General features: G+C 41.4%; 4 protein-coding genes across 4 annotated transcripts; 2 read left to right on the top strand and 2 right to left on the bottom strand.

The window, feature by feature from the left end:
- Nucleotides 1-6803: 6803 nt before the first annotated feature.
- LOC143023403 (histone H2B) lies at nucleotides 6804-7464 on the top strand. Its single transcript, XM_076181924.1, has one exon. The coding sequence runs from the start codon at nucleotides 7029-7031 to the stop codon at nucleotides 7398-7400; it is 372 nt and encodes a 123-aa protein (XP_076038039.1). The 5' UTR covers nucleotides 6804-7028; the 3' UTR covers nucleotides 7401-7464.
- A 10108-nt stretch (nucleotides 7465-17572) lies between these two features.
- LOC143023442 (histone H4) lies at nucleotides 17573-18007 on the bottom strand. The gene has a single exon (XM_076181962.1). The coding sequence runs from the start codon at nucleotides 18005-18007 to the stop codon at nucleotides 17696-17698; it is 312 nt and encodes a 103-aa protein (XP_076038077.1). The 3' UTR covers nucleotides 17573-17695.
- Nucleotides 18008-18439: 432 nt separating this feature from the next.
- LOC143023441 (histone H3) lies at nucleotides 18440-19691 on the top strand. Its single transcript, XM_076181961.1, has one exon. The coding sequence runs from the start codon at nucleotides 18454-18456 to the stop codon at nucleotides 18862-18864; it is 411 nt and encodes a 136-aa protein (XP_076038076.1). The 5' UTR covers nucleotides 18440-18453; the 3' UTR covers nucleotides 18865-19691.
- A 3310-nt stretch (nucleotides 19692-23001) lies between these two features.
- On the bottom strand, nucleotides 23002-23905 carry LOC143023406 (histone H2A). The gene has a single exon (XM_076181928.1). The coding sequence runs from the start codon at nucleotides 23653-23655 to the stop codon at nucleotides 23284-23286; it is 372 nt and encodes a 123-aa protein (XP_076038043.1). The 5' UTR covers nucleotides 23656-23905; the 3' UTR covers nucleotides 23002-23283.
- Nucleotides 23906-24775: the final 870 nt, after the last annotated feature.

Raw genomic sequence — 24775 nt, 5'->3', positions numbered from 1 at the left:
CTTCAGATAGGTTAGCGTGAATGATTGCTGTGTTGATTACTGTTACATGTTTTAGGGAGATAGGGTTGGGTGTCGGTGTGGGGGGTGACTGGGTAGCGTTGCTAGTGGCTATGTTTGCGTAAGTGGTGTTGGTGTGTGTGTGTGTGCTTTGCTCTCTATTCTCTTGTAGTTTCTTCTTAATTAAATCTTTCCTGACTTGGCATCTTCTTGCAAATGTTGGGTGGTTCAAGTTGCATGCTATGCATTTCTTTAAGGCATTATGACAGTTATTTATGCGGTGTTCTTTGGAGCAGCATCCTGAGCAAATTGTGTATGTAGAAGGTTGTGTGCAATGTTTCAGTGTGTGATCGTATGAGTAACATCTTGTGCATTGGGGTAGGTGTATGTAAGTTTCCTGACAGAGTGCGTGTGAGGGGAAAGACTGGCTAAACATTAATATTCCTTTTTCCAGGCTCTTCGTTACCATGGTTGTTGTCTCCATTTTAATCTTGATAATTGTTTTGGTGTTAGGGAGCTTGATGACACTCGTGATCTTCATGTAGTCGTTCAGTCGTTCTAGTTCGTTCTTGATGTTGTCCGTTTCCTCGTCATGAATGTGTCCGTCAACTTGTTTGATGATCAGAGTCCGCTTTGCATCTAATTCTGGGGGGTCAATGATGTCTAATCCTTCCTTGGAAAATGCGGTTTTGATGTCTCTCTTGGTCAGGTCTTCAATGGTTCGATCATCAGCGATGGCGGTGTGCTGGGTTCCGTTTGAGTAGAGTCTTTGAATGGAGATGTTAAGTTTGGAGAGGAGCTTCCAAATGTCGGTTCTCTTGGACCGGCCGGCTGAGGGCCGGTTCTCTCTAAAATTTATCCTGCCCATAGCGCCGAAGCGCGTGGGCTGTGGGTGTGCGTGTGTTAGTTAGTGTATATGTGTTATTATAGTGTTGGAAAAATAAAGGAAAGAGATAGAGAAGGAAGTGAGGGGGGTGGGGGGGTCGCAGGGGTCGGTCTGTACTCGTGAGTTGGTTACGTGGTTGGCAACGGTTAAGGGAAAGCGCCGCGTCAGCTGGCGCCCGGGTGTCCACTGGCAACGTCAGTGGAGGCTCGATCGCCGGGTCTCGGTCTATGCCTGTTCCGCTAGGTGCGGGAGACAGGGAGGGGTTTCCCCTCCCCACCAATCGACTGAGCAAGTTTTAAAGACCACCAAGGGCTATGCTCAGTCGAAAGGGGGGTTATTAGGGCATATACCGTCAGAGCGAGAGACAACGAAGAAATTGTCTTGGCTCGGGTAACGGTTTCGGTAAGCAGTTTCGGTAAGCAGTTCACGGAGCAAGCGTAAGGAGGTCCTTCCTCGTCGGTGTCTGCAGCTCGAATGATGTCAGTGACAGAATAATAATAATAATATTACGACAGTTAAGTAAGAGTGTGTGGGTGTAAGGGGGGGGAGGGGGGGAGATAGAGGAAGGTAAAGTTGAGAAAGTGAAAGAAGAGTAAGTGAAATAGTGTGGGGCGGACCCACTTGCATGGTGTAATTGTGTCAATTTGTGTGGTTACCCTATTCTAAACATAATAATTTCCCTATCTAGATAATCAATATATAATTGGAGTGAAGGAAGGACTCATTTCTGTTATACATTTTGGTTTGACTTTACGTTAACTAGTGATATCTTTTATATCTGATGTTATTTCTATGAAATAATATGAGTCCTTCCTTCATTGTGCATAGAATAATAATTTTACATGAGTTGGGAGCAGGTGTGATTCTATGTAGGCTTGGTGCCGTGAATATAAATTAAGTAATTTTTGGTTTTCATTTAATTCAAGTTGAATTTACTATCAAGTTGTATCACACCTGCTCTCATTTAAATTATATATATATATATATTTATAGTTGGTTTTTTTTTTTTTTTTTTTTTTTTTTTTTTTTTTTTTTTTTTTTTTTTTTTTTTTTTTTTTTTTTTTTTTTTTTGGAAGGACAAGTGGGAATTGATGAGGCTTATGTGCCTTGTGACTGCTATTTGTTATATATTAATTTTTATTGTTCTCACGTATCCTTCCTGTTATTTTTATTTTATTTTTGTTTTTATTTATTTATTTATTTGTTTTTATATATATATATTTTCTTTAATTATATGTGCATATATATATCAGCTAGTCAGTGGCCTAGTGGCGGAAAGGCTGGATTAACCTAGTATAGTTTTCAGTCTGGGCCAGTATTTGTGATCTTGAGTTTTTTGAGTGGGCTGTGGGGGTGGGGGTATTATTTCATGTGTAAGTATTTTGTTCCATGCTTTGCTGCTCAGTCGAATTAGTCTGGAGTGTATTTGTTCTATGTTAGCTGTTTTGTGGAGTTGTTCCGTTGTTTCTAGGTATGGTGGTTTGTGTTTTAGTATATTTCTTAATGTTTTGTTTTGTAGTTTTTGCATGGCTTTGATGTTTGTGTGTGTGCTAGTGACTGTGATTATTGGGGGGTATTCCAGTTGTGGTCGTGCTAGTGTTTTGTAAAGTTTTATTTGTGTTTTTGTGCTTAGTCCTCTGAAGCGTCTTAGTCTGTTGAGTGTATCGTTTGTGGTTTGTATTCTGTTTTTGATGTGTCGGTTTATGCCTTGTGAGCTTATGGTGAGGCCTAGGATGTGTGCTTGTCTGTTGTATGGTACTATGTTGTTGTTTATTTTTATTGGTGGTGGATTGCGTGTTGAGATGGCTAGTAATTGGAATTTGTTTGTGTTTGTGGATAGTTTCCATTGTTTTTCGTATGTGTTGATTTTGTTCATTTCGTGTTCTGTCTTTCTGGCAAGCATATGTTTTCCTGTAGTGTTAGGGTATGTAATTATTTGTGTGACGTCGTCTGCGTATTGTATAGTGTAGCTTCCGTGTGAAGGTGGTGGTATGTCTGATGTGTATAGGTTAAATAGTGTTGGGGAGAGAACGCTTCCTTGTGGTACTCCGCTTTGGAGAGGGAAGGGTGGTCCTATGTGGTGTTTATTTTTATTCTTGCTGTTCTGTTGTCTAGGAAGCTACACAGTGTTTTCGTGATGGTGTCTGGAAGTTGTGTTTGTATGATTTTGTATTTAAGGCCTTCGTGCCATACTTTGTCGAAGGCCTTAGAGATGTCACGTGAAATTATGTTACATGCGTGTTTGTGTCTTTGTGCGTCTGCAATTGTTTCATATAAAATGGCGAGTGCTGTATGTGTTCCTTTGCCAGGTGTGAATCCGTGTTGGTTAGGGTTGAGCATGTCGTGTTCGTGTAAGTGTGCCATGAGTCTGTTTGTGATTAGTCTTTCGTATATTTTTCCGGGTGTTTCTAGTAGTGATATGGGTCTGTAGTTTTGTATTTGTGTGATGTCTTTGTTTTGTTTCGGTATGAATGTGATGATTGAGTTTTTGAATTTTTGTGGGAAGTATCCTAGGCTAAGTGTTTCGTTGTATATGTCTGTGAGTAGTTGTATTGTTGTTTTTGGTGTGTGTGCGAGTATTTGTTTCGTTATGCCTGATTGTCCTGGAGCTTTGTTTTTGGTGTGTTTGATTATGTTTTTAACGTCTTCTAGGTATATGGGTCCTCCGATGTAGTTGTCAGTGTCTAGTCTGTTTAAGTCTATGTTTGCGTAAGGTTGTGTTTGGTGGTGGTGCTGTGTTATGTGTGTGAGTATTTTTGTTTCATGGTTTGTGTCGAATTGTGTGTTTTCTTCTTGTTTGATTTGAAAAAATTTTTGCGATACCTGTATGATTTAGTTTTTTTTGTCTTTGTCGTCGTGTAGTTTAACGTTGTTGTGATTTATGTAGGGTAAAGTGTTGGTCTTAGATCCTTTTAGTCTCTTTATTGTGTTCCAGAAGTCTTGTGTTTTTTTTGGGGTTGAATTTGATGTTTGAAACTAGTTTGTTCCATGTTTCTTCATAGTTTCTTTTGTGTTCTTCTAGTATCTGTGTTTGTAGTTATTTAATTGTTTGTGATATGTGTGGAGTCCAGTTGTTTTCAGTTATGGCTTTGTTTTTTATGTTGTTTGCTTTCCATACTAGTTGTTTTAGTGTTTTAGATGTTTTTGGTGTGGGTAGTTGTTTGTAGTGTATTGTAGGGATGCTGTGTGTGATTGCGTTGTGTATTAGTTTGTACCAGTTTTCTATTTTGTCGTCTATGTATTGTGTGTTTTTTGTTTGTGTGTTTGTGTTGTTTTGTGTTTTTGTGTTGTTGTATTCTTCTGTAGTTGTTTCTAGAATTGTTTTGAATTTCTTCCAATCTGCTTCTTTGAATAGTAGTCTAGGTGGTGTGGGGATAGTTATCGCTGTGGTGGAGAGTGTCAAATGAAGTGGTATGTGGTCTGATGATGTTATGTCGCCTGGGTGTATTCTGTATGTAAAGTGGTGGTGTCGGTTGGTGAATACCATGTCTGGGTTGCCTGTTCCGTTATGTGTAATGCAAGTTGGGAAGTCTGGACCAAGGAAGGTGAGGTGGTTTTGCGTTATGAGGTAGTGTATGTTTTTTCCTACGTGATTGTTGTATGTGTGTTGCAGTGTTTTATGTTTTGCGTTGAAGTCTCCTATGATGTATGTAGGTTGTGGTTTTTGTGTGATTTTGAGAATGTCTTGTGTTGGTAGGTATGGTCTTCGTGGTGGGAGGTATGTTGTGGCTATGATGATGGGTCCTTTGTTTGTGTGTAGTTCAATGGCTAACATGTCTTCGTCAAAGTCGTCTATTAGTTTGTATTTTATGTTCTGTTTAATGGCTATGGCTATTCCGGCGTTGTCTTCGTTGTAAGTGTTTTGTGTGTGTGTGTTGTAATTAAATATTTTGACTGTGTGTTTACCTATCGAGTTGAGTAGAATAATGTCTGGTGTTTGTGTTAAGTAGTGATTGGTTAGTTGGTTTCTTCTGTGGAATTACCAGTGTTGTACGTTGTGTTGAATTATGCGTATTGTATCCATGTGTGTTTGAGTTATTGGCAGTTTACTGTCCAGTGTGGTGTGTCTGTTGGTTTATGTTTGCGTATGTCGAAGTAACCTTGTTGTGTCTTTTTGTATCTGGTCTCTGTCAGTCTTTGTATTGGGGCTTTAGTCAAGTCGATTAGTTTTTGTTAATCATGGTGTCTACTGTCTCCTCTGGCATTTCTTTGGTGTATATGTATTTGATCTTGTTGGTTTGTAGGAGTGTGTGTGCGTTTTGGTGGATTTCTTCGTCTGTCATGTTTGTTGTATTGGGTGTTACAATCTGTATTGTTACTGTGTTTTGTTCTGTTTTCTTTGCCTTTGTAGGTTGTTCAGTTTCTGATGTGGTGTGTTGAGTGGTCTTTTATTTCTGTGTTCCTCTGTTTCCATTTCTTCTGTTTGTGGTTGAGTGTGTGTTGTGTTGTTGAGCATGTTTAGTATAGCTGTGGGTTTTATGACTGAGGGTGGGATTACTATTGTGGGGAGTCCATTGGCTTTGTAATATTCGTCAATTGTCTGTTGGAATGTTCCAGGTGTAGCTGCTTCTGTAATGTTAGCGTGTATGATTGCTGTGTTGATTACTGTTACATGTTTGAGGGAGATGGGGTTGGGTGTCGGTGTGGTGAAGGTTGTGTAGCGTTGCTTGTTATGTTGGCGTATGTGGTGTTGGTGTGTGTGTGTGTGTTTTGTTCTCTATTGTCTTGTATTTTCTTCTTAATTATGTCTTTTCGTACATGGCTTCTAGCTGCATTTGTAGGGTGGTTGAGGCAACAGGCGATACACTTATTGATAGTATTGTGGCTGTTCTTGATTCTGTGTTCGGTGGAGCAGCATCCGGAGCAAATGGTGTAGGTAGTTGGTTGTGTGCAGTGTTTAAGTGTATGTTCGTATGAGTAACATCGTGTACATTGTGGGAGGTGTATGTATGTTTCTTGGCTAAGAGTGTGTGGGGGGAATGACTGGCTGAACATGAGAAGTCCTTTTTCTAGGCTTTTCTTGACCATTGTTGTATTTTCCAGTTTAATCTTGATGATTGTTTTGGTGTTGGGGATCTTGATGATGTTCGTAATCTTCATGTATGGGTTTAGTCGTTCTATTTCTTCTTTAATCGTGTCCGGTTCTTCATTGTGGATATGGTCCGTCAACTTGTTTAATTACTAGGGTTTTCTTCGCGTTTAGTTCTGGGGGGTCAATGATTTCCAGTCCTTCTTTCTAAATTCATTCTTGATGTCTTTTTGGTGAGTTCCTCGATCGTTCTGTCGTCTGCGATGGCGGTATGTTGGGTTCCGTTGGTGAAGAGTTTGTGGATGGGTATTTTAATTTGGACAGAGTTTCCAGATGGTGGTCGTTTTGATTGTCCGGCCGTAGGCCGGGTTTCTCGAAAATTAATACTGCCCATCGCGCCGAGGCGCTAGGGCGTTTTAGTGTGTGTGTGTTTGTTTGTGTGTGTGTGTTATGGTTGTGTAAGAAAATGATTGAATAGTTATGGGTTTTGTGTTGGAGGGGGTGGGGGGGTCTCAGGGGTACGGTCTGTGCTCGCGTGATTACGTGGCCTAACGGAAGGTAGGGGAAAGCGCCGCGTCAGCTGGCGCCCGGGTGTCTATTGGCAACGTCAGTGGAGGCTCGATCGCCGGGTCTCGGTCTATGCCTGTTCCGCTAGGTGCGGGAGACAGGGAGGGGTTTCCCCTCCCCACCAATCGACTGAGCAAGTTTTAAAGACCACCAAGGGCTATGCTCAGTCGAAAGGGGGGTTATTAGGGCATATACCGTCAGAGCGAGAGACAACGAAGAAATTGTCTTGGCTCGGGTAACGGTTTCGGTAAGCAGTTTCGGTAAGCAGTTCACGGTTCACGGAGCAAGCGTAAGCACGTCCTTCCTCTACGGTGTCTGCAGCTCGAATATCCTCTATAAGCGTCGCTGGGGAAAAGCTTGATATATATAGGATCAGGTAGCGGCTCAGAGCGGTTGGCGGAGGGAGGCTATTGACCATTCAGAACGCAGGGATTGGGTTCTTGTTCGCCTGCGACCGCTCTTGCCAACTACTGCTGCCCACTATGTCTGATTTATAAGCAAATTTTCAACGCGTTCCGGCACTACACTGACATTTGCCATAGAAGCAACATGCCGCCCAAGACGTCCGGAAAGGCCGCCAAGAAGGCCGGTAAGGCCCAGAAGTCCATCTCCAAGGGAGACAAGAAGAAGAAGCGAAGGAGGAAGGAGTCCTACAGCATCTACATCTACAAGGTGCTGAAGCAAGTTCACCCTGACACCGGGATCTCCTCCAAAGCTATGTCGATTATGAATTCGTTCGTGAACGACATTTTCGAGCGCATTGCTGCCGAGGCTTCCCGCCTTGCCCACTACAACAAGCGCTCGACAATCACTAGCAGGGAGATTCAGACTGCTGTCAGGCTTCTACTCCCTGGTGAACTGGCCAAGCACGCCGTGTCTGAGGGCACCAAGGCCGTCACCAAGTACACCTCCTCCAAGTAAACTTTTTCTTCTTCCTTGAAGTTGTTACACTTGGTTGGGCAACCCGGCTCCTTTTGGAGCCACATGTCATTCAGAAAGAGAGAGAGATGTATCTAATACAAATGTCAATTCTATCCATTGATCCTGATATTACTACTACTATTCTTGTCTGCTGTGCTCGTGGAGTCCCATATGTACCTTTGCAGATTTGATCAAGCTGCAGTTACGTCTACCTTCTTTGTGATTCGTCTGCCATGAAAGCTGTGTTCTGTAGTATGTTTTGAAAGCAGTGTGTTCTGCGTAGAACTAGTTTGAAATGGGGCATTGCTTATACACACCTTGACAGCAGGAGATCCATTCCTTCTATTATGCATTTTCTCTCTTGTTTGAATATGAATTGACTTGTACTGTGTTTTATCTGTTCTTATCAGGGAAGGGTGAGGAGGAAATGCCCTGCACCATGAACTAACTAACCAACTGCACTCTGAACATGACATGAGGAAATAGAAAGGAAAAATCCATATATGTATAGAAGACTTGTGGAATGAGGGTTTTGGGTACAGTGGCAGAAAGTACAAGGGAAGTGGTGACAGGTACACTAATGAGGCCAATGCAAATAGGAAACGTATGACTTGACAAGGCTGTAGTATATGAAGAAGAAATAACAGAAGTGACCGTAGGTTCTAGAGAGAGTATTGTGTCACTTGGAGAAGTGTGGCATGATTGAAAGACCCACAACTGGGAAAAGGAGAGAGAATATAATGCCAAGTGGCTGTGAGATTGATGTTGAAAATGATAGCAAGTCAAGGACAAAAAAATAAATAAAAAAATCTCCTACTTTATTCACAAGTGTGTTTGAGTGCGGGGACTAACCTTAACTGATGGTGTGTGCATTCTATTTTTTTTTTTTTTTTTTTTTTTTTTTTGCGGCTGGCTGTCGTTAATAACAAGCTGTTTGTGCATTAATTTTGTCATGCTCGTTCTGCCTCCATCTTGTTTTATATATATATATATAGGGGATAGCATAGCTATCGTGGGTAAGCTGCGTTGTGTGTAGACGTATGCACTCTGTAAGAGATAAGAAAGACGAAGAGTAACTGGTGAACGATGCTGTGTGTCTCAAGGAAGGGAAATGGAATGGGTGCATGTTATTTGGCGCTAGACATTAGTTAGTTATGAGAAATATGGTCAAGTAACATTTTGTGAGGAACTTGAACGGGCACTTTTCTTTGGCATCAGAAATGCCCACGCACACACACACACACACACACATAGAAATTGTTCAACAACAAATGCCGGAGAAAAGTAGTAACACATGTGTAAATGACAGGTAACACCACAGTCGGAAAAGACAAAAAAAAAAAATAGGAGCCGAATACTCGAGCCTATGTACTTGGACTGCTAACTGCAATCAACCCTCTTCGGTAGTAGAAGTGGGAGGTGGATGCTATATTTAAAAAGGGGCCTGTTACAAAGGAAGAGGGACTAGGGAAGGAGTAAATGAATAACACTACCCCCCAATCTGTTGTGACGTGAAGCCGGGTCGGGGGGATACCTGTTAACCATTTTGATATTTTGAGAATGGATATTGTGTTTCTAAAATACCCGATTTGAGTAAAGCTCAGTTGATAGGACTACGTCAGGAGCTTCAGCTCACAGACTGGGAGGCCAAATTAAGCGAAAGACCTGTAGATCAGATGTGGGAAATGTTTGAAAATACGCTGACTAAGATGATTCATACTTACATTCCTTTTAATTAAGGACAGACGTCCCCCATATCAGGCTCGCCCAAAGTGGCTCGACAAAGAAAGTGAACAAAAGTATTGCTAAAAAGAGACAGGCTTATAAGAAATATAAGTGTTCGGGTGCATGCAATGACTATGAAAGTTATGTATCAATACAGAGAGATTTAAAAAAGAGAATACGAAATGAATATTGCTGATAAATCCAAAGAGAATCCCAAGGAATTGTATAGTTACTTTAGAGATAAAAAGGTTGCTAGAAATCACATTGGTACACTATTATCTGCTGACGGTCAACTTGAACATTGAAATGAAGGAATGTGTAATATTTTAAACAATTATTTTAGCTCGGTATTCGTAAACGAAGCACCTCCATAAGTGAAACCTAGGGTAAACTTACTGGCTACGGTAAGTATAACAAAAGAAAAAATTAAAAGGTGTATAGAGAAACTCAAAGTAAAAAAAAAAAACAATGGGCTGGCGGTTGGCATCCAAGAATCTTAAATGAAATGAAAAATGAGATTGTTGTTGCAATAGAAATGATTTTCAAATATTTTCCATCCTATCCGGAGAATGGAAGCTAGCTAGCTAACGTTACTCCCATATTGAAAGAAGGTGACAAAAAGAAACCAAATAACTATAGGCCTATAAGTTTGACTTGAATAGTAGGAAGAATAATGGAAACTATCATCAGAGATGCTATCGAACATCATTTAGAAAGTAACCGTTTTATAAATGATAGCCAGCATGATTTGAGACGGAAGCGTTCTTGCGTAGCTAACTTACTGGAATTGTACAACACAGTTATCTGGAATTAGTACAAAAGAAACAATATATATATAGACTTAATATATGTAGACTTTGGAAAAGCTTTTGATACCGTCCCCCACGAGAGACTACTTACTAAATTAGCTTCACACGGAATAAGTGGTATCCTATTGAGTTGGACTAGTAATTGGCTGAATGATGGAAAAGAGAGAGTTGTTTTAAATTGAAAAGGTTCTAGATGGAAAAATGTTACAAGTGGAGTTCCTCAGGGTTGTTCCGTTCTCGGGCCACTTCTATTCATCTATATACTTATAAAATTCTGATCATGTTTTTGTCATCTTGCTTGCTTGCTTGCTTGCTTGCTTGCTTGCTTGCTTGAAACCGTCACCCAGCCAATCAGAAGAAGAGATATGACGTCACGACTGAGGACCAGCCAAGCAGCAGAAGAGGTGATATGACGTCACGACTGAGGACCAGCCAAGCAGCAGCAGCAGCAGCAGAAGAGATATGTCGTCACGACTGAGGACCAGCCAATCAGAAGAGGAGATATGACGAGGCGAGTTTGTCCAAAACAATTTGTCTAAAGTACAATTTGTGTAAATCAATTTGTCTAAAGTACAATTCATCTGTAAACAATTTGTCTAAATTACAATTCATCTATAAACAATTTGTCTAAAATACAGTTTGTGTAAGGAAAAGAGACTGAGAAATTGGTAGATCTAATTTATAATGTATTAATAAAGTACACATTGGTTTTCATTCAAAATTTATTGACAATAAAACTTTATTAAGACAAAAATTAGATTTATCAACACAATTACAGCTTTATTCAAATATACCATCTACTAAAAAGAGTTCTTTTATAGTTAAAAAGAAAGGTTGTGGCCAGCCCCCCGGATGTAATCAATACTATTATTTGGATCGAAGTGTCTATGTAACTTTATTAAGACATTCTTGATTTATCAACACAATTACAGCTTTATCAAAATATACTATCTACTAAAAAGACTTCTTTCATAGTTAGAAAGAAAGGTTGTGGGCAATCCCCTGGACGTAATCAATAATATTATTTGGATCGAAAGCCTGAACAAGCCTTTTTATGCGTTTTGCAGTGCCTAGGTAACGTTTCCTTGTGGGTTCTGGCTCTACCCCACCAACATAGTGTTCAATCTGAACCTCGTTGAAACTTTGTTCTTTCTGCAAGTATTTGATAAATCTCCATATATTGGGGTGATGCGCACCTGCTTGCGTTTGAAATGTACGATGCCATCCTTGGACGGAATTGGTAGTTTTAGGTCAATCATCAAGCACCCTAGAATACATATTCCACGTATCATGTCGAAAGAGAGAGAGGTGGACGTCGACTATTCCGTCTGTTAGGCCTTGCAATCCATGTGTCTTGAAAATAATCAACGACCTCTTGTGCTTCATGCGGGAATGTGTTGTTGTCACACAATAACTCAAACGCATCTGTCACTGTGGCTATTGGCACAAATGCTAATGCTGGTAGCATCCGCATCCGTAAAGCAAAACTGGTATCTGTTTCATATTTTTGTTTTAATCCATGATTTTGAATTACTCGTAAAACACATTTGCTAAAGTGGGAGAAGCAGCCATTTTGCACTGTTTTTTTTTTTTTTTTTTTTTTGGGGGGGGGGGGGAATTATTTAAAAAACGCTTTCATCATTGCTCTCTCGAAATCGATTGTTATCGATAATGGTGCACATAAAGGTTCAATGTTCCTTATCTGTTGTAAAAAGGTTATGTATGTTTCTTGTGTTTTGTCCTGTAATAATCCAAACACAAGGGGCAGCGAATGTTTCTCTCTTAATCCATGTAGGGTATATAGCTGGTGAAACAGGAGAGGGACAGTTTTAAATGTGCCATCGGCATACCAATGACTGCTTTGTGATAAAGATTGCAAATGACGACGTGTTGCAAATATGATTATACGCTTTTCAACTGGTCCCGAGTCATAAATCAGAAATTGATCACCTTTAAAAGCTATGGGAACTCGGGTAAGTGGGAGGGGGGGGGTGTGGTGTGGTGGTGGAAATACACGGGTCAGGTAATGTAAACGATTCAGATTTGAGTAAAGAAAGAAGTGTCTAAAATTGGGAAAATCTTATTGTTTGTTGTCCATTTTTTTTTTTTTTTTCCCAGAGAAACTGTATTTTTGACCAATTGTTTTAGACTTTTTTTTTTTTTTTTTTTTTTCTTTTAGAGAAATTGTACGTTAGCCAAATTGTTTTAGACAAACTCGCCTGATACCATGATGCGTAGTGTTCCAAGCAACGACGACATGGCGTCACAATCTTCTGTATTTCACTTCTTATAACTAATCAAGTCAGTCACTGCCTTCGTCTACTGAATAGGGGTAAGAGCTCTAAATTGTACTCAATTTGATATTGAAACTTATTTTCTGTGATTTATACTATACGGTGATAGTGACATAGTATATCTATCATAAAGATTATGTTGATAAACGTTGCTACTCGCTACTCCCTCCCTGAACGATAATGATCATGAGTGGGAGTGGGGTGACGAGACGTGACATAACAGAAGCATAATTAAGGAGGCTCTATTTGATTTCTTGAGAACGCCTGTATCCAGTTTACTTTGCTTCGAGAGAGCACGAGGACCGCACAAAACTGGTAAGTCTTAAGCTAATAATAACCTGCTTTAAAAAGATCGTGATATGACATGTTAACAATGGGCTGAAGCTACACTTCCAGAGCAGAATGAATGCATATTTTGGTAGACAGAAAGAAAGATGCATTATGGTACAGCATAGACAATTATATGCTGGGCTGAGTAGAGGTAAACAAATTGAAAATATTAAAGTGGTTTTAAATCATTCAAATTGTACAAAGAATGTTGTAAATATAAGAGCGTTGTCTTAATAAAGATTTTATTGACCATCTTATTAAGAAGGTATCATTTAGAATTTTATTCGACCCAACGGGTCACGGGTTGTCTAGTAGTATATATAAATGATATAGACCACGGACTAAAATGTATTGTTTCCAAATTTGCTGATGATACAAAACTGTACGGGACGGGAAATGGTCACTTAAACAAATTAGACATTCAAGAAGATTTAGATAGATTACAGCAATGGTCCGAAAAGAAATAGAACACAAGTAAATGGAAGGTAATGCACATAGGTGAAAATAACAGTAAGTACGGTTACGAGTTATTTGGAAATTCGTTAACAAAAGTGAATAGTGAGAAAGGTCTCGGCGTAATTATCAGTAAGGACCTCAAATCACCCAAGCAGTGTATTTCAGGCTCTGAGATAGCAAATAAGATTGTAAGACTGATTGCGCGATATTTTGACTTCAAAAGTTCATCACCCATTAACAATCATTAGTTCGTCCACATTTGGAATATGCTTTTTCCGTATGTCATGAAAGACATTGATAGGCTGGAAGAAAGTACAAGGGCGAACCACAAAGCCGATTCCTAAAAAAGCGTCGACTTGAAACCGGTCTTTAAGATTCTAAAGGGAACTGGCAAAATTTCCACACTGAATGAGAGTCAGACAAGAAACAATGGTCTCTAACTGTCCGGAAATAGATTTAATTTGGAAGTGGGTAGAAACAACTTGGACAACCGTGTAGTTAATGAATGGAATAAACTTCCCGCAGAGGCAGTGCAATGTAGTTCAGTTGGAAGTTTTAAGAACCATTTAGATGAACACCTAAGGAAGATGCTGTAATGATTATCACTTATTTTATATGTTTTGTTATCATTTGTCTGTTTGATTCTCATTTATATGTCAATATGTTTGATTCTCATTTATATGTCAATATGTTTGATTCTCATTTATATGTCAATATGTTTGATTCTCATTTATATGTGGATAGGAGGTAAGGGAACACGGGCTGAGGGAAATATTTTTATTCCTGACTAGTTTCGCCTGAAAGGCTTCTTCAGAGGAAACTAGTCAGGAATAAAAATATTTCCCTCAGCCCGTGTTCCCTTACCTCCTATCCACATTCGTCACAATGTATACACATTTCTCATTTATATGTCAATATGTTTGATTCTCAGTTATATGTCAATTTATTACAATTTACCTGTTTGTTTATTACCTAACTATACCTATGCATTTTTTTTTATTTACATTATCATATATATATTTTTAGCCATTTATTATTGATTTTTTTTTTTTTTTTTCGCACCCGACCTAGATATGGAGCAAAAGGTCTCGTGTCGGCGTGCTCCGCCTTTGTAATCCTTTGACAAGGTAGTTTGTTGAAGAAGTTCTCAATAAGCTTTGGTAGCAGTCGTTTACAATTAGGATCCTTGCGATTTGATTTGATAGGAATGCAGGAACTACATGCAGACAAAGCAGTTTTTTTTTTTTTTTTTTTTTTCCAACCTTCGCTATGGCTCTTTCTGCGTTTACTTGGCGTTCAAGAAACCTGATCCTAGCTTCAGATAGCTTTGGAAACATGAAAGGGTTCTTGTCCTCGAAAATGTAAGGCCTAAGGCCTTGGCAAAGTGTTTTACTCCTCCTAGTTTAATTATGAAGTGGGTGTATTAAGACTTTGTTGGAATGTACTCGAGGCTGTGTGAGAACATTTATCATTCCTAGCTGCAGTACCACTCGTGGGTGTCCGGCCGGCCAATGAACTCTCTTGTAATGGTCATCTTTAGCTGAGTTGTCCCATAAGGAAAGGAAAGATGAATATTTTGTGTATCCTCGTCGCAAGCTAAGCAGGCATCTTGCAATGACCAGAAAGTTGGCACTTGAATTGAGCCTGCCTCATTTATTGTGTCAAGAAGTTGTTTGACATTATCCTATTTCCTCCCTTTCTTTCTTGCGTACGGAGTGTGGAAGAGGAGAGGCAAAGACGGATATTTATTTCCATTGGGTAGCAAGACTGCTTTGTGACTTGGTGTTGAGCTATCTATGAAGATTGGCCGTTTTGCAGGATCACGCTTGAGTCCAAGCGCAGTAAAGAAAGGAATGAGACATTTACAGTATGGCAGATCATTACTAATAATCTAGTACATTTTAGAATATGGATGCCATTTCCGTAAGACAGGAAGGTGTTATTGGCGGGTGTGTTGATGCCATACCGTACTGCCCGCAAATGTTGCACAAGAAATGGCTGATGTGGTGACAGAGCAATATCCGCGGTGTCTGTCTGTCAGTTACCGAGTACCCAACCCGGTTCTATAATTATATTTTTCATTTCATAAAGAATAAAGGTGAGTACTTGGTTGAAGGCGCTCTATTAGGTACAGTTGCATACAATGAAATGGAAACCTGACTCGCGAGGCATGGGCATAACATGAGCAAGTACCCAATGTAACAATGGTATCCAAGTCGGTTGCGAATGGAAATGAAGATGTCATTGTAGATATGGGGCAATTTGAAAAGAGAAAGGTTAAGGGGTGCTATGAGTAGGAAGTCAACATTTGGCCTCATCATTTTGATCTATTTGTCTTTAGACACAATGTGGTCGCCTTTGTAGTTGAGCGTAAGATGCAGCAATGGGTATTTTCTATTATTTTGATGATGGAATGCTAGATAGGTAGGTAGTATTGAAGTGGACTAGCGCACAAGTATCAGCAGGTACATACAAGTACTGTATTTGAAAGGCTCTCCGTTAAGATTGTAATGGTGCTACTACTACCACCTTTTTACTTCTTCTTTAGCAAAGTCCATGCTCATGAAAGTGTGTACTTGCACCACCACACATTGGACGATTGATTGTGCAATCGTGGAAATGCGAGCGGTGAATTAAGTACACAGCATAATGACTAGCAGGCCAACAACTGAATCAGAGGGAGAGGGTGGGAGGGAGAAGGATGTCGTACTAGAGGTGTAGGCACTTTGCCTTGGCCCTCGTTGTGGTAGTTGGCCATGAAATATGCACGTAACTGAACTGGACTAGCAGCTAGCTTGATAAATTCTGGTCATTGAAACGCGCTCCATCAAAATTGTGATACTACTACTAGCACCACTTTCTTCTCTCTCTCTCTCTCTCCTTTCTTAACGTTCGTGGAAATGTGTTTTTGCACACAATTGGTGATTGATTGGGTTGTACAGTTATGGGATTGTGTTTTGTAGTTGGCCATGAAATATGCACGTAACTGAACCGGACTAGCAGCTAGCTAGCTAAATACTGGTCATTGAAAGTATGCATATATGTATGTGCATGTATATATGTGTTTGCGTGCAAGCGCGTACACATGTATGTGTATACTCGTATGTACGCATGCATCAAAATTGTGATACTACTACTACCACTTTCTTAACGTTCATGGAAATGTGTTCTTGCACCTCCGCCACTATACAATTGGCGATTGATTGGATTGTACAGTTGTGAGCCATGAAATATGCGCGTAACTGAACTGGGCTAGCAAAATACTGGTCATTGAAACGCGCTCCATCAAAATTGTGATACTACCACCACTTTCTTCTCTCTCTCTCTCCTTTCTTGACGCTCGTGGAAATGTGTTCTTTCGCCACCACTACACAGTTGATGATCGATTGGATTGCACAGGTATGGGATTGTGGGCGGTAGTTGGCCATGAAATATGCACGTAACTGAACTGGGCTAGCAGCTAGCTAAATACTGGTCATTGAAACGCGCTCCATCAAATTTGTGATACTACCACCACTTTCTTCTCTCTCTCCTTTCTTGACGCTCGTGGAAATGTGTTCTTTCACCACCACTACACAATTGGCGATCGATTGGATTGCACAGGTATGGGATTGTGAGCGGTAGTTGGCCATGAAAAGAAATATGCACGTAACTGAACTGGGCTAGCAGCTAGCTAAATACTGGTCATTGAAACGCGCTCCATCAAAATTGTGATACTACTACCACTTTCTTCTCCCTTCTTAATTAACGCTCGTGGAAATGTGTTCTTGCACCACCACCACTACTACACAATTAGCGATTGATTGGATGGTACAGCGGTAGTTGGCCATGAAATATGCACGTAACTGAACTAGCAGCTAAATAGTGGTCATTGAAACGCGCTCCACCAACCCCCTTTTTTCTTCCTTAACGAAATCCATGTTCGTGGAAGTGTGTTCTTGCACCACCACTACACAATTTGCGATTGGTTGGATTGGATTGTACAGTTATGGAATTGTGAGCCGTGAATTAAGAAGACAGCGTAATGACCAAGAGCCTAACTAACTAAATCGGAGGGAGAGGAGCACGTACTCTATAGAGGCGTAGGCACTTTGCCCTCGTTGTGATAGTTGGCCATGGAATATGCACGTAACTGAACTGGACTAGCGCACAACTGTCAGCAGAGAAATACTAGTCATTGAAACGCGCTCCATCCAAATTGTACTACTACTGCTACCACTCTCTCCTTTATTCATTCAGGTTGGTGGAAATGTTGTGTTGTTGCACCACCGCCACTACACAATTGGTGATTGATTGGCTTGTACAGTTGTGGGATTGTTTGTGAGCGGTGAACTAAGAAGACAGCGCAAGGAGTAAGATGGTAACTTAACTAAATGGGAGGGAGAAGGAGCTCGTTACTAGAGGCGTAGGATCTTTTTTCTTTCCTTCGCTCTGGTTGTGATGGTCCATGAAATATGCACGTAACTGAAATGGTTGGTTCATTGTGAACCATGAACTGCATAGTAGTAAATGTGAGGCAATTATATCGTCTATCTATCTCTTTTGTAAAGTTATGTGGCTCCTAAAGGAGCCGTTCGTTGGTGGGAGATAATAAGAGGAGGCCGAGGACGAGGAGAAGAGAAGCACGCGCGTGCACGCGTTTCCCCATGTCTGCCTGCCTGCCTGCCTGCCTGGGCTTAATTTAACCTCCGAAACCGTAGAGGGTTCTGCCCTGGCGTTTGAGGGCGTAGACGACATCCATAGCAGTGACCGTCTTCCTCTTGGCGTGTTCCGTGTAGGTGACAGCGTCGCGGATAACGTTCTCGAGGAAGACCTTGAGAACTCCACGTGTCTCTTCGTAGATGAGTCCAGAGATACGCTTGACTCCTCCACGTCGTGCCAGACGGCGGATGGCAGGCTTGGTGATACCCTGGATGTTATCACGGAGAACCTTGCGGTGGCGCTTGGCGCCTCCCTTTCCAAGTCCCTTTCCTCCTTTGCCACGACCGGTCATGATGAAGCTTGTGTTGAATCTGGCCAGAAGGCACGAGGCGCTCGCGTCTCTACGGCTCGGTCACTCGGCGTTTTCTCTCGTTGCCGTCGGGCGGCGGGTCCCGTGCGTACCCGAAAGTAGCCATCGCATGGGTCGAGACCTCGTGGGCGCCTTGAGTCGTGCCATGACCGGCATGTGACACCTACATGACATGGCCAACGGTGCTGACCAAGGGGTCCACTGGTAATGGCTGGTGTAAGTGGTCGACTTGTAGGTGATTTTGTCCACTTTAAGGTAAAGGCAGCACTCGGGACGTGAACATTTTAGCGGCTCAGACGTCTCTACGGCCCTCGCGCCTCTCAGCCAATGAGAGCGCCTGCTACGAGACGACCGAGGTGTGGTGGCGGGCAGAGTTGGGCTAGTGCCGACATTACTTACTGTACTGCAGCACCAAAGCAAAGCAAGCCATGGCGCGCACGAAGCAGACCGCTCGCAAGTCGACAGGAGGCAAGGCCCCTCGCAAGCAGCTAGCCACCAAGGCCGCCCGCAAGTCGGCTCCTGCCACAGGAGGCGTCAAGAAGCCCCATCGTTACCGCCCTGGTACCGTGGCTCTCCGTGAGATCCGTCGCTACCAGAAGAGCACCGAGCTCCTGATCAGGAAGCTGCCCTTCCAGCGCCTGGTGCGTGAAATTGCCCAGGACTTCAAGACAGACCTGCGCTTCCAGTCCTCTGCCGTGATGGCTCTGCAGGAAGCCTCAGAGGCTTACCTGGTCGGTCTGTTCGAGGACACCAACCTGTGCGCTATCCATGCTAAGCGTGTTACCATCATGCCCAAGGACATCCAGCTGGCTCGCAGGATCCGTGGCGAGCGTGCTTAGATCATGAGCACGTACGCAGCGGGGGTCGTCGGCAGCAGCAGAAGAGCACAGGGAAAGGAAAGGAAAGGAAAGGGAAAGAGAGGAAGGCAGGCAGGCAGGCAACACGCCACACACCCTCCCTCCACCCAACCCAATCCAAACCACCCTTACCTGCCTTCATTCTCATGCCGACCGACCAACTAACTCACTAGGCCCTCTTTAGGGCCAAATTTTGATTACAAAAGAGAGCACGGTGATTCTTATTAGGGATGCGCCGGCCTTGCCTAAAAATAAGTTCTAGACTAGTTACGATTTTTTTTTTTTTTTTTTTTTTTTTTTGGTGTGTGTGTGTGTGTGTGTCTCCGAGGTGTGGTGGCGGGCGTGTTTTTTTTTTTTTTTTTTTTTTTTTTGTGTGTGTGTGTGTCTCTGAGTTCCCTACACTAGTTAAGACTTTCTCTCTCACTCTATATGTCAATTACCTAGGATATGCCTTGAACGAACTAGTTAAAGCGTTTTTGTTGATATGCATGTACGTACACACATATATCCATGATTCGTAAGGAGAGCTCGCTGATTCTTATTAGGGAAGAAACGACCTTGCTTAGGATATATCTTAGACTAGTTATTTTTACCCTGAGTTACCTAGACTAGTTAAGACTTTCTCTCTGAACTGCATAGGATATATGTTAGGCTAGTTAACACTTTTGTCTGTTTGTATCTCTCCCTCTGCGGCGAAATCCTTGTACGAGTGATATCGTGTGGCACTCGTTGATGTAGATAGATAAACATGTGTAGCTATGGATAGATTTTATGTGTATATAAGCATGCATAGTAAAATATACACCCAAGGTATGGACGTACACATGTATGTGTATACTCGTATGGACGTACACATGTATACTCGTATGCACGTACACATGTATGTGTATGCACGTACACATGTATGTGTATACTCGTATGCACGTACACATGCATGTGTATACTCGTATGCACGTACACATGTATGTGTATACTCGTATGCACGTACACATGTATGTGTATGCACGTACACATGTATGTGTATGCACGTACACATGTATGTGTATGCACGTACACATGCATGTGTATACTCGTATGCACGTACACATGTATGTGTATGCACGTACACATGTATGTGTATGCACGTACACATGTATGTGTATGCACGTGCACATGTATGTGTATGCACGTGCACATGTATGTGTATGCACGTGCACATGTATGTGTATGCACGTGCACATGTATGTGTATGCACGTACACATGTATGTGTATACTCGTATGCACATACACGTGTATGTGCGGACACATGTTGATGTAGATAGATATACATGTGTAGTTGTAGATATGTTTAATGCGTGCATGTGTAGCTGTAGATAGAGTTAATGCGTATATAAGCGTGCATAGTAAAATATACACCCAATTTATGTGAGTATGCATATATCTATGTGTATGTACACATGTATGTACCTGAGCGTACACGTGGGTAATATATATGTCTGTGTGTGTGTATTCATATAGATATGTGTGTGTTTCCACATATCCATTGTTGTTGGCAACACGCCAGAACTGCTGTAGTCCCCCCTAAGTAAAATTCTTTCATTGTGCATAATATTGTTAATCTGCATTAATATATATATACCAATTCCCATCATTAACGTATATTGTAAACATTACATCTGATACGAGCATCACTATTATATTACTAAATGGATTTGTATATAGTTATATTTGGATACGCTTTACAGAGCGTGGTGTGGTGGCGGGCAGTTTATTTTTTTTTTTTTTTTTACTCGTATGCACGTACACATGTATGCACGCACGCATGTACGTACACATGTATGTGCGTACGCATTACGTACACATGTATGTGCGCACGCATGTACGTACACATGTATGTGCGCACGCAGGTACGTACACATGTATGTGCGCATTCATGTTGATGTAGATAGATATACATGTGTAGCTGTAGATAGATATAAGGGGGCCCCGGACACCCATACTCTTGTGCGGTACGACCGAATCAGTTTTTCAGACAAACAAAATTTATTACTCATTTCCTTTTCTGATTACCTATAAATACATGTAGTATCACTTCCTTGCACTTAAAAATACCATATTATCTAATAGTCAATGGGCAAAATGTTCAGTAACTTCAAAAACTAATATCGTGGAAAAGGTCTTACCAATTTTTTTTTTTGCTTAAGGTCCATTTGAAGAGTGGCCCTATCTTAACTTTTTTTTTTTTTTTTTTTTTGTAGATTTTTTATTTATTTACCTCGTACGAGAATAGCAATGATTTTTTTTTTTTTTTTGTACATATTGTTAAAAAGATTAAATTTCTGAGGAAAAATAATAGCTAGAAAAATACTGCCAAAGAAATTGCTTTATTTTGACTTCCAGATATTTACGTCTTACAATTCTCTACAAATGAAAAAAAAAAAAAAAGTGAAAATTTGTATATAAAAGAGCGACTTATAATTTGATGAATGGAAAGAAAACAAACTTTTCAGTAGCGCCCTTTAAATGCCGCACGGACATTTAAAGACATTAAATTATATTTTCCTTTATTTTATTCTATTACCAAGTTAAAGTTACTATTTCTCTTCACCCCTCCCACAGTTATTGTTGGTAGAATAATGAATATTGGTTATTGCTAGAATAAATGAAAGATTTATTTGACGTGCAGGAGTGAGATGCTTGCCAGGTGTCGCCAATAATTAATTTATTCTATTTTATATATAAGAACAGAAACGGAATTGAGATGTAATTTTTGGTCGAAGTGCTACCACTATTATAGAGAATCTTTTGAAATGCTTATCTGTTGGAAGAATAAATATATATATATATATATATACATATATATATATATATATATATACATATATATACAGTATATACGATCGCGTGCATGAATAGCATGAGAAAATGATATTCTCCTGTTTACGCACTTCGACTGTTACTAAAGTCTCTCCTTTTAGCATCGTCCTGTGGGTTTAGTCAAATTGCCAGATACCTCCATATCAAGCTGCCAGATACCTCCATATCAAGCTGCCAGATACCTCCATACACAAGCTGCCAGATATCTCCATAGATATGAATTGCAGTAAAAAAAAAAATGGCTATCGAAATTTTGACTCATTTCAAATGTTTTTCATGCAATGGGGTTGCCAGAGGTCTCCAAAAGTTTATCTATTTTATTTTATATATAAGAAAAGAAAGGGAACTGAGCTCTAATATTTTGTTTGAGTGTTACCACCATCATGGAGAACCTTTTGAAATGTTTACCTAAAATTCGTTCATTTTCCAGAATTTTTTTGTCGATTTTTCGCGGCCGGGGCTCCCTTAATGCGTATATAAGCGTGCATAGTAAAATATACACCCAATTTATGTGAGTATGCATATATCTATGTGTATGTACACATGTATGTACCTAAGCGTACACGCGCGCGTGTGTGTGTGTGTATCCACGTATGCATTGTTGTTCGCAACACGCCAGAACTGCTGTAGTCCCCCCTAAGTGAAATTCTTTGATTGTGCATAATATTGTTAATCTGCATTAATATATATATACCAATTCCCACCATTAACGTATATTGTAAACATTACATCTGATACGAGCATCACTATTATATTACTAAATGGATTTGTATATAGTTATATTTGCATACGCTTTACAGAGCATTTGTATATTGGTCGAGTATTATTGATGTGATGGCTGACGGCCGATTTAAAAAATGAGTCCTAAAACAGTATGGAAGTTTAAATGATTCCTTCCTACAATTGGGACGATAATCTATTATCATGATGTGGAAACGAACCGCATCAGACGTACACACGTAAGAATGTGTGTGTGTGTGTGTGTGTGTGTGTGTGTGTGTGTGTGTGTGTGTGTGCGTGCGGGCGTGGGTGTGTGTATGCATGCATGTGTGTGTGTGTATGCATGTGTGTGTGTATGCGTGCGTGCGTGTGTGTGTGTGTGTCTGTGTGTGTGTGTGTGTGTGTGTGGGTGTGTGTGTGTGTGCGGGCGGGTGTGGTGTGTGTGTGTGTGTGTGTGTGTGTGTGTGTGTGTGTGTGTGTGTGTGTGTGTGTGTGTGTGTGTGTGTGTGTGTGTGATGATGCATACGTGTTTGTACAGGAACAACGTGCGATGGTGCGAGAATGTATCTATGTTGGCAGGTATGCTTGCATCTGTACAGGCGCATGGTTACATTGATTCAAGTGAGCTAATGCATGCTACATACGAGGAAACCTAATGGCAAGACGCGATGCGATTGACAAGGAAGAAGAGGATGAAAAATAAGAAATAAAAGAATGGACAGTCAGTAAGAACCAAATTATCTCTCTTGTAAAGGACTGTGGCTCCAAGAGGAGCCGGTTATTAGAAGACACGAAGAAGAAGTTTAAAGATGTCGCTTGGGCCTTTACTTCTTCTCTGTCTTCTTGGGCAGGAGAACTGCCTGGATGTTAGGCAGGACACCACCCTGGGCAATGGTAACGCCAGAGAGGAGCTTGTTGAGTTCCTCGTCGTTGCGGATGGCAAGCTGGAGATGGCGAGGGATGATACGGGTCTTCTTGTTGTCGCGGGCAGCATTGCCGGCCAACTCGAGGACCTCGGCAGCCAAGTATTCCATGACTGCTGCCAGATAGACAGGGGCACCAGCACCAACGCGCTCGGCGTAGTTGCCCTTGCGGAGGAGTCTGTGAATCCTACCGACGGGGAACTGAAGACCAGCCCTGCTTGAGCGAGACTTTGACTTTCCCTTAACCTTTCCGCCTTTGCCACGGCCAGACATGATGAGTTGTGTTGTGAGCGAGGGTAACCGACCGTCCTACACGGTGAGCAAGTTGTTGAGGATATAAGCGTCGCTGGGGAAAAGCTTGATATATATAGGATCAGGTAGCGGCTCAGAGCGGTTGGCGGAGGGAGGCTATTGACCATTCAGAACGCAGGGATTGGGTTCTTGTTCGCCTGCGACCGCTCTTGCCAACTACTGCTGCCCACTATGTCTGATTTATAAGCAAATTTTCAACGCGTTCCGGCACTACACTGACTCACTACACTCGTTGCCCAACCTCTGTAGCATTCACAACGTCGCTCCGCAAGCTACAAGAAAAAAGAAGAAATTCCGGTACCCGAGATAATTCTCGTATTCTTGAGAACTCGCTCTGCCGATGATCTATGTCCCCTTAACTCTGCTGTAGATGATCATTGCCCATGCGGTCTTAGAACTTGATTACTCTACAGTAGAGGGGGAAACTTCCCTCCCAGTGTCGTGCTTCTCCAGCACAACTGGCATAGACGCGTGCGTGCTTGGCTAGTTATCGCCAGAGATAGACCTGCCCCCCAACTCTCCCGTATCGAGCATCACCTACCACGTCGAGATTCAGCCCCTTTTTTTTTTTTTACGGCTCGCGCAATGTCAGTGTATAGCCACGTTTTACATTATTTCCGCTAATCCATTCCATTAACCCCGTCGCCCCCGCCACCCTCCTACAACAATCGCTTGACAATCACCACCCACTTAACCAACACGTATTACACAAACACGAAACACTAGGACACAAGGACGCTTAACCCATTGCGCTCGGCGCAATGGGTCGAGTCAGAATCCGGGACTCGCGTCCCAATAACAACGACCGTCAACCACGAACCAAGGAATTATGGGACACTCTAGCCACACACAATATATACATACATAAACTCATTCCCCAACACAACGCATTTCTTCTCCTTACAGACGACACAACCACCGAAACACTATGTCAGGAACAAACCAAGGCCCATTTTTCACAGAAAGGATTTGCCATTCAAGACCCACCAGAGCTCAACGCAAACAGGACACTCGTAATCACACAAGTTGACCCACATGTAACGAACCACACAAAACAAGAGATCAAAGAAGAAATTGAAAG

Source organism: Oratosquilla oratoria, unplaced genomic scaffold (assembly GCF_046742065.1).
Source record: "Oratosquilla oratoria isolate Oo_2021 unplaced genomic scaffold, ASM4674206v1 SCAFFOLD47, whole genome shotgun sequence".
In the NCBI taxonomy this organism is placed as follows: domain Eukaryota; kingdom Metazoa; phylum Arthropoda; class Malacostraca; order Stomatopoda; family Squillidae; genus Oratosquilla; species Oratosquilla oratoria.
Note: the sequence above shows the minus strand (reverse complement) of the source record. Positions and strands in the feature narration are given on the sequence as shown.